The sequence below is a fragment of the Solanum stenotomum genome, chromosome 2 (genome assembly GCF_019186545.1).
Source record: "Solanum stenotomum isolate F172 chromosome 2, ASM1918654v1, whole genome shotgun sequence".
Taxonomy (NCBI): Eukaryota; Viridiplantae; Streptophyta; class Magnoliopsida; order Solanales; family Solanaceae; genus Solanum; species Solanum stenotomum.
This window is the reverse complement of record NC_064283.1, coordinates 16382578-16393449: the sequence shown is the minus strand read 5'-3', so window position 1 is coordinate 16393449 and position 10872 is coordinate 16382578. Positions and strand designations below refer to the sequence as shown.

The 10872-nt window shown below is 27.8% G+C and overlaps 1 protein-coding gene across 1 annotated transcript; it reads left to right on the top strand.

Moving 5' to 3' along the window:
• The first annotated feature begins 6262 nt into the window (after window positions 1–6262).
• LOC125855422 (putative gamma-glutamylcyclotransferase At3g02910) lies at window positions 6263–6995 on the top strand. Its single transcript, XM_049535145.1, has one exon. The coding sequence runs from the start codon at window positions 6380–6382 to the stop codon at window positions 6902–6904; it is 525 nt and encodes a 174-aa protein (XP_049391102.1). The 5' UTR covers window positions 6263–6379; the 3' UTR covers window positions 6905–6995.
• The last annotated feature ends 3877 nt before the right edge of the window (window positions 6996–10872 follow it).

Sequence of the window (10872 nt, the reverse complement as noted above, 5' to 3'; positions counted from 1 at the left end):
TTTAGTGAGTTTATTATTCACCTCCCCACATACATTGCTACATGTTAAAAAGTTTCATGATAGTTCAGGCCTTCCCTTTTGCCAAATTCCTTTGCTACCAGCCAAGCTTTGAACCTCTCAACCTCTCTATTTGGCTTAGTTATATTTAATTTTATAGATCCATTTTGAACCCATAACATTTTTTCAACATATGGCACGTTTGTGACTCTCTAATATTGTTCTCTTATAAAGCTTCAACTTCCTGTTGCATAGACATAGCCTTTTTAAATTTGTGTTTTGCATTGCTTCCTTGAAATTTGTTGGTTCCACTAACAAATTGTACATTCAATCCGATAGTTTGAACTCGCCAAAGTCCCATTTGCATTTACAAATTACCCTCATTCTCCATAGCAATTATCATCACTATAATGATTTGATTTAATTTATTTGGGTTAAGATAGTTAAGAGGCTGGAAAACGGATTAAAATTTGGAAATGTTTCATTTTAAAGAAAAATAGACAATTTGGGACGATTTGGAATTTTTCGTCAAAAAATGAATAACGAGTGACAAGTGTGTAGATGATAAGACTATAAATGGTTACATAGTATAATGAAGGATAAAACTAGTTATTAAGAGAAACTTGAGAGTTATTTTTTTTTTTTTGGAACTTTCGCATATAGTCACTCAAAAATAGTCTAATTACGCTCCATAGCTATAGTTTGTTAATTACGATTTGTACCTACATATTATAGGGAGGAGAGTGGCGAGCGAGAGTGAGAGAGGGACGAGAGAAGCGAGCAAGAGAGGGCAGAGAGTGGAAGAGAGGTGAATTGTATATGTACATCGGTTATATAATTGTATATTATACATATGTATTTGTATATTTTGGCGAGAGAGATTGGGAGAGAGAGGAGCGAGGCGAGCGAGATTGGGAGAGGGAGGAGAGACACGAGCGAGAGAGGACAATAATTTGTATAATTCGCATCTCGTTTGTATAATCCACAGGTACATTTGTATAATTTGTGTGTTTTTGTATAATTGAGTAATAAAATCTGGAATTATACAAATATAATAAAACTCAAAATAACGAATTGATATAAACATAAACATATGAACTTTAAAAACTTACACAAAATATATTATACAAATTACATTATATAAATTATATTATACAAAATTCAAAAACTACACGTTTATACAAATTTTAAAAAGTTATACACAAAAAGATTGAATGTATATGATGACAAAACTGAAAAATCAAAGGAAATCATCGTCATATACAAATACAAATCAAACAAAGAATTGTTAGTTGCGAATTATACAAATATGACAAATTATACATATGCAAACGTGGCTAATTAAACAAACGTGACTAATTATACAACTCGAAATCAGCATATGTAATTAATGGTAATATTAGTCGTGACTGGTAATTATACCAAACTATAGCTATAATGAGTAATTAAGTAAGGGTAATGCTAAATTGCAAGAAAATTTGGCCAGAAATTTAAAAAAACTATAATATTTTTTTTATTTTAAAATAAACAGATTTTTTTCATTTTTTAGTTAAAAGGTATCTATCTATATATAAAAGGAAAATAAAAAATGACACATGTCAACACCACAAATTTTCAGAATTTTAAATAATCAATAATTAAATAAATATAGACACATGTCAATAGTTAGAATTAGAACGACACATGTCAACACCACAAATTTTTAAAATTTAACTAATTTTAAATAATAAATAATTAATAAAATAATATAGACACATGTCAATATTTACAATTAGACCCATTTATTAGACCCAATTAATTCTACCGTAGTTACACAAAATTTTAAATAAACAATATAAATTATTATTAAATAATGTTAATTAATCAAGAATTAATTAAATATATGGTCACATGGCAATACTTATATTTAGACCCATTTAATTCTACGGTAACTAAATATAGTTTTAAATAATTAATAATAAATCTATTCTCTCTCTCTCTATAATATATATATATATAATAGGAGAGGAAAAAAGTGTCACGTGTCAGCACTATACAATTCCTAAAATTTATAAATTATAAATTATTAAAATCAATTTAAAATCTGAAAATAATAATAAATTTGCTAACAGTTAAAAAAAATGAAAAATACTAATTAATCGTATGCAACATAAATAATAAACACTTTTGTTGCTGCCCACTAATTTAAAAAAACGGTTATGAAGATATACTCTATTTTAAGAAAAGTAAAACTGATTTTAAATTTAACTTTTTCAACTCACATAATATTATTATTTTTTATTTTAAAATAGAAAATTAGTTACTTTTTGTATTTAAATTTAAAATGGTTATCTAAAATTGCTATACCCATTATCTTTTTCTCTCTTGCTATATATGTACAATTAAAAAATTAAGAAAATCAAAGACATCAATATTTTTAGAAATACATGCACATTCATAATTTGGCACAATTGAATAAAGATACATTTATTGATATTACTTTTATCTCATTGTTGATTTTATGTTTAGTTTGATCTTCTTTCTTTTTTTCAAATTTGTTGAGAACTTGACCATATTTTTGCAGATTTTGAGAATTTATTCGGTGTACAATTCTACAGTGTGATGATTTCTTTTTCCTTGCATTCTCTCAGCATCTATTATGTAATCATTATAATTTTATTTGTTAGTTTGAAATTTAAGATATTTATATGATCTTTACCATAACTATATTTCGATATTTTATTTTAGACTTTCGGTCATTAAACTACATATATATATTCTTGGTCGATATCAACATAACTTCTTTTATGAATTTCAGGTTTTATATTATTGATTTTTATATGAATAACACCTATCAATGCCTTCAAGTATTAATTTAATTTTTTTATTTTATTTGGTTGATAGATTTGCAGATTAGAACTTATGGAGTTTGATAATATTAATCACCAGCGGTTATCATAAATGAAGTTTAAATTATTTGTTGTGTTTTCTAAAAAAAAAAATGTTTTCTGACAATATGTTAGATTTAAGGGAATAACTTAACGTTCAATATTAGTAAGCGGAGATTGAGAACTTGCTATGTTGTTGTTATTCTCAATGGACAATAGATTTTGAAGTCAGTGAGTGAACTAAAGGTTAGACTTCTTTATTTTATCTACTCATTCAATAATATATATTTATGAAATGCTAAATTTTTTTATTAATAATATAAACTATTTTTTTAATTTTACAAATGAAATTTTAAAAATAAATTATAACTATTTATTTTTTTTAAAAAAATACACATGACAATGATATACACAAATGCACATTTAAAGTTATTAATGCACTACAAAAATACAGTAACTTTGTTTCCCCATGATGATATTTTGAATGAACATTTAATGTATAATAATTGTAGAATTTAATTAGAATATAATAATATTAATTTTTAAAATTTAACCTTTCTAACTAATTAAACTTCTGAATTTCATAAGGGCAAACAAGGAGAGCATGTAGGCCTATGATAAAGTGGTAGGGTCAATCAATTTACATAAACGGATTGTGGAAAAGATGTTTATAGTTATCTATCTAGATTAAAAATAATTGTAAATAAATTGTCTAAAATGTAAATAATAATAATTATTAATTGAATAAGTAGCGCCTACGTGTCAGCACCACAAATAATATTTTTTTAAATAATTAAAAATTATTAATTACATTAAATAGGGTTAAATAATCTTTTATCTTTTACTATATATAATAGGAGAAGTAAAAAGTGTCACATGTCAGCACCACAAAAATTCAACAATTTTAAAATTAAAAAACTAATTTAAAATTCTTTTAATGTAACTTAAATTGAGCAAAAAGAAATTTTAAAAAACAACCAACTATATAATTCTACCTTTCTAAATAATTTAAAAATCGTTTGAACATGAATCTTAAATTAACCAAAAATAAAATAACAAGAGTTATTACCTAAATAATTATATGTTTCTTTTTTTCCTAAAATAAAAAAAATTGTTACTGTGTTTTTAATTTGAATTTTAAAATTTCCTCTTTTGTAATACAATTAGATTAATGATGATAATAATAATATAATATATAATATATAATAATAATGTAATAATAATTTGGATAATAATATATTTGAATTGCAAATCAGTTAAGTTTCCATGAAAACTGTTTTTCAATTTTGTATTTTAAATTTTAAAATGGATAAATCCAAACTCACAAAAATGGATATAACTAAAATCGAATCAAGTTTATTTTTACCTTTTTAATAACAATTACAAGATTAGTTTTTCTGTCCTACGATTGTTAAATTAATTAATTAATTTTTTTATTTGTTATTGTAATTATTTTTAAAAAAATTTAAATTAGTGTGGTTAGTTTTAAATATATGTAAATGCAATTATCTTTTTGAATTTTGAATAGCTGGCAATGGTGAATTCCTAAATTTACATCAGAAAATGTTTCATCCAAAAAAATATATCCATTTGTGTATAATTCAAAGGATAGGAAAATGCATTTTCTCTAAGCCAAGTGACAATATATAATAAAAAAAATATAAATGCAAATTTATTTGAATTTAAGATGAAACTGTTTTAAAAGTATAATGGTAAAAACTTTTTCAACAAATGCCAATTGACAAAAAAGAAGAAATATAAAATAAGAATGAGTCAGAATTATCAAAAGAAGATAAAGACTCAAAAAATTATCAACTACCCTAAACCACCCCTAAAATTCCGCAACGACTTTCTTTAATTTCTCAGTGTAACTAATTAAAGATCTATTAATTTTTTGGAAAGAAAGTGCAGTAGAAATGAAACATCATGTGTAATTTCAATAATTACAATTATAAAATGAATATTGTTTCAATTTGAATTAAAAATATTTTTTGAATTATAATCAAACAAATTATTTAATGGATACTACATTTTATTTGTTTCCTTTTCGATTTCATAAATAAAAATATCAAACGGGTTTGTTATTAAGAGACTTAATTATTTTTAAAAATAAAAATCAACCAAACTTAACTTTAAACATTAAAAAGACTATATTTATTGGTATTATGAAATTAAAAACGATTACATCATATAGCGTGTTATTTAAAATTCATGTGGTAATATAGCAACAATAATATCAAATAATAACAATAATAATGATAATAATATAAAAAAAATAAATTAAAAGAATAAGATCTATTCAAATTTTAAAAAATTCTTTTTGAGTAAAAGGATCATAAATTATTTTTGTCATTATTTTTGATAGAACATTAGAAGAATTATAGTATAAGTATTATTTTTCTATGATTAACCAAAACTAATAATAACTAGAGATTAAACATAGTATTAAAACAATAAGTATAAGTACTAAAAATAATGAAAAACCTTATAATAGTCATAAACATAATTTACCCATTATTAACTATATTAGAATACTAAAAAATTGGTAAGTTTCCTCGACATTTAATCATTGTTAAAGATATAAACTATTATTTTCTTCTATGAAAAATTACATATCTGAATTGATAATTTAAAGATTATATAACAAGTAAATAATTCACTATTTATACTTAACTAATTTAATGATTAATAAAGAAATTTATATAAATTAATTTTATGTATTGAATTTTGTGTACATGTTTGTATTGTTATTAAATTATTTATATCTACTGTATTTTAAATTATTTTTTAATTATAATTTCACACAAATTTAAGACTTTAAAAAATATTTTAACTTTTTGAATTCGAAAAAAACATATTTAAAATGAATCAGCATGTCATTAATCTTATGATATTTATTATTTCATGTGGAAAGTAAGAATTGATAAATTGCTAACATGGAGAAAAAGTTAATTTATTAATACATCATAAAAGTAATAAAGGACAAATATGTAAAAATATTTGAACTATTTGATATTTTATGAAATAAAAATAATCATAAATTGAATTTTTCCGCGCAATGCGCGAGTACGTATACTAGTTAAAGTTAAAAAAGTAAAAATATTTAAAAAGGTAAAATAACATATGTAAAATACTATTTTGGTCAAAAAAAAATTCCATTAAGTAATATAAGTTTGCTTAATCGCATAATTTTTCTTTTTTTGAGCTTTATTTTACCCTTCTCCCTTTTTTTATTCATTTAAAAAAGAATGTAACTATCCTTTCTTGACAACTTTAGTATTAACTTCTCACGAAACACCACAAAATTAAAAATATTTTGAAATATTTTCTCAAATTTTATGTGAATATAAACAAATTAAAATCATTGGCATCGCTGATCATGGATCCAATACCACAGGTTTATACGTGACAGCCAGCACCTTTTCCTTGTGAATTTATCTTATCTTTTACATCTGTGCGAAGTTGTTAAACTCTATCCCTCTTCTCACTTTTCTGAAAAATCAGTTACAGCAACAATGGCGATCGTAGAAGCGGCCTCCAAATCCGATTCGCACCTCATTTTCACATACGGAACCCTAAAGCGCGGATTCCCCAACCATCGCCTGATGGAAAATCTAATCAGCGGCGGCAACGTCGTCTTCATCGGCGAGTACACAACGGTAGAGACCTTCCCACTCTGTTGCGGGCCCTACGGAATCCCGTACCTGATTAACATCACCGGATCTGGTCACCGGATTCGGGGCGAGCTCTACAAGGTGAATAACAGTGGGCTAGGACCACTGGATGATTTGGAAGGGATCGAGATAGGTCACTACGAGAGGCTGCCAGTGACCGTCGTTGGTGACGGCGGTGAGATGGTGATGGCGGAGGCGTATTTCGCACATAGGAGCTTTGGGGAAGGGATGTGGAAGAGGTGTGGAGAAGTAGGGATTGAGGAGTTTAGTATGGAATTAGGGAAGAAATATGAGAGGAAAGAAAAAAGGCCTTCCAATCACGATTTTCTTCAAGATATCAGAAATTTTATCTCCAATGGTGATTGAGATTGTGATTTTCTTTTTTCTGGCAATATTATATCATTGTGACTGGTGCTATCATTTCTATTGCAAAAATGTTTTAAATAATTTCTTACTATTTTATTATTCGATTTTAGTATTATCTAATTTTATTTGTTTCGAATATTGCATCACATTCTCTTTGTCTTTACAAGATATATATATATATGTAAAGTTATCTACATATTACTCTATATAGTAGTTGTAATTACTGGATTACATGGTATATGTTGTTGATATTGTAGTTATAATTATTGCAAGAAACAAATTATAACTTTGTAGTGTCTATAGCTTACAATTTCATATTTTTGTTATAGTTGACAAAAACAAAGTAAGAATTTAAAATTTATGAATTTCAAATGGACTTACATCTTAAATTTAGGAAAAATGACTCCACTACGTAAAGAAAGAAAACATTTTCAAAAACTTTCTTTCAACCTCACTCCACTCCACCCCACTTCCACTACCTAATCCACCCAGTTCCCAACATTGACCTAGAATCCAATTCTCGACCTTGACCCCCGTAGACACGTGATTTTTGACTGAACTTGATGTTTTACACCATTTTTAGTACTTAAATATTTTTAAAAGATTTAAATTAAATATTTTTTTATCTTTTTTTTTCATTTTTTAAAACAAAAACAAAAAACAGACCTAAAACTACCTTTACCCACCTAAGGCACAACTCTCGGCTCGAACCCTACATGAGACCCGACACGAGACCCAAATTCAAATTTGAACCCCGACCCGACCTCGAATCCTGACCCAAGACCAAACCCTAATCCCAGCACTAGGATTGAACCCCGACCCCAATCTCAACCTTAGACCCCAACCCAAGATTATGACCCAACACCAACCCCGACCCAATACTTAACTCCAACTCAAACTCAAACCTGAGCTAGGAACATAACCAACCCTAAAACCAAACCCCTACCCCGAGCCTCGACTCTGACCTCATTCTCGATCCCTATCGAGAACCCTGACCCCAAACCAATACTAGACCTCGGCCCTGACCACACGAAAAATTAATCCCCACCCAAAATCCTAACTCGAGACTCAACCCAATCATAACTTTGATCTTGATCTGAGACTAGACCCTGACCTCAATACCAAACCCTATACCAAACTTGGGGGCCAACCTTGATCATGACTATGACCCTGAAAATGATCCCGACCTCGTCGAGGAGCTAACCCCCATCCTAATTCGAGATCATATGCCGACCCAGACCTTGGGACCAGATCCGACTCGATACCCAACTCTCGACCTTGATCCCAATCCTTAACTCTGACCCGAGATTCAATCCTCAACCGGAGGGTAGGAGTACGGGAGTGAGGGGTGCTTGGAGGTAGGTAGGTGGGGGTGGGTTCAGAAAATGTTTTCCCTCAACTTTTTAAGGAATTTTTTTCCTTCTATTTACAGAAGTGAGTATGAATATTCAAATCTTCCATATTTTTATTAATTAAAAATAGACCGAAATTCATATTTTCACCTAATTAAAATATAAGTAATTTAATACATTAAATAACAATTTTATAAATATGAGCTAAAATCGAAGGTATAGTTCAAAAAGTCATTAAGATCGGTTGTCAGAAAACATATTTTCCACGTAGTAAAGGACGCAGAATGCACTCTTGCTATTTGTAAAGTAAAAACTACATAAATGAGTCATAAAATTTAAAATAATTATATGTTCATACCCTAATTTAAAGTAAATCAAGAAATATTCATTCTCTCAAAAAAAATTACAGCCCATATCCCCCATTCATTAAGGCTGATAATTTTCGGTTAACTTATCATGTACTGTATTGATATCATTAACGCTGATAATTTACTTAACTTATACTAAATCAGTATTATATATATTGTATTAGTATCATTAAGGTTTCTTGTTCAGAAATTACTCATTAGTCAATGATACTATAGGAGTATATGTATATTGTTGTATATCAAATCTCTCTCTCGCTTTTATACAAACACAAATTGTACATTGTATAATTTGTGTTTGTATAAAGCGAGAGAGAGAGAAACGCAAAAGAGAGCTGAGAAGGAGAAGATTTGTATTAGTATAATTATAAGTGTATAGGACGGAGATATATATATTTGTATTTGTATATACAGTCTCTCTCGCTTTATACAAACACAAATACAATTTATACATTTGTGTTTTGTATAAAAGTGATAGAGGCGAGTGAGATTCAAGGGAGAGAGACGAGAACGCCAATGTATTTATTTGCTACGGATTAGAGTTGAATGAAACTGTAGCTATAATATTTATTTTGAATTAATAGTTTGTTATAATGCACAATTTTCTCTAATTTCTTTGTGTAAATGTTAAAACACTTGTCATAGGGCCCACTTATTACTCCACTAATAGCAATAAGTCACGTAATTTTCCACTAACTCATGATTTCATGCTCTTTCACTTTTGATGACCCTACTATATCCTGGTAAGTAAATAATCAAACAATTATGTCCTCCTCCTTAGTTGTACAAGTGGTTTTTTTGTACATTAAATACTGAAAATATAATGAGGCTTCTTAACTATAGTTTATTTATTTACGTAGCGTAGCTATAATTTCGATAGCTATTGTATATCTCGCTGAAAATTTATTTTTTATATAAATTGGACTCTTAACTTAATTAATGAGGTGATAGTTTAAGTTATTAAAAAATTAAACAATCCCACAAATCATCGCTATTGTTTCTGATTAGAATATCTCACCAAATATGACTTTTGCCAAATAAAGAAGTGATTAAGAAAAAAATAATAATTAAAAAAAAACAATATATATATATATATATATATTGATAATATACAAATACAAAAAAGTGTTTGTATATAACTGTTGAAAATATACAAATAAGGTCTAAAAAGATAAATCACAATAAATATTGATACGTTAAATCCATAGAATCTATACTACATAATGTGATCACAAAAAAATATACAAAACAAATTATACAAATACCTCAATAATGCTGAAATTATACAAACAATAGCCGGAACGTATACTTGTTGATATTACCCCCAAACTATCACAAATGGTATGTTAATACCCTTCGTTATACTTTAAGGTTGTATATACCCTCACCGTTACTCTTTTGGGTTGTGTATACCCTTAAAACTAACGGACAGACACGCGGCTTCATCTCAGCCATTTACTCAATTTTATTTATTTATTTACCTAAAATAAAAGATTCACCCGACCCACAACCAAATACCCTTCATTTTTTATGTGAGAGAATATCACTGATTCCTTGCTAATCCAAAAAAATAAAAAATAAAAAATCTTCATCTAGAATAAACTCAATGCATCCTCCTTAAAGTTTAGACAACAACAATGAATCAACCGCTTTCAACAACACAAATTTTTCAACTTTGTGCAAAATTAAAATCAAAAGCTTTCCAACAACAACCACAAAAATATGGTGCACTTGGTTCATTTCATCAAAATCTATTTCAAGAATATTTTTGAACCCTTTTAACCACAACAAATCAATTTGAGCTCAATTTTTTTTTATTCATTTGCAAATTCAATTTAATGCTTGGTCCTTTGCATCAAGATCCCGAATGACATATTTACCCAGAATTGGTGGATATAAGTGAATTAATGAGCGACGAAGGTTGGGATATTGATAAAATGTAACAACGTTTGCCTGCAAGAATAGTTGAGCATATTGGAATGCAAGAGAACAATTTCATCCCATCTAATCTGTCTGATAGACCATGGTGGTTACTCAATAGTACAAGAAAGTTCAAAGTTAGCTCTGCTGTTGCTAAGAAACAAGAAGGAAGTGAATGTCCATTATAATCTAATTTGGGTGAAAAGGTTGCCTTTTAAATTTGGCTTCTTAGCCTGGAGGATTTGGGAAAAATTGTTCCATGTGGCTACTACTATTGCTAATTGGGATAGGTCTGTTGATCCTAATTGTTTATGTTGTACAATACCTTTGC

Excerpts from the sequence above, each read along its gene's own strand:
- LOC125855422 (XM_049535145.1), top strand. The coding sequence starts at position 6,380 with ATGGCGATCGTAGAAGCGGCCTCCAAATCCGATTCGCACCTCATTTTC.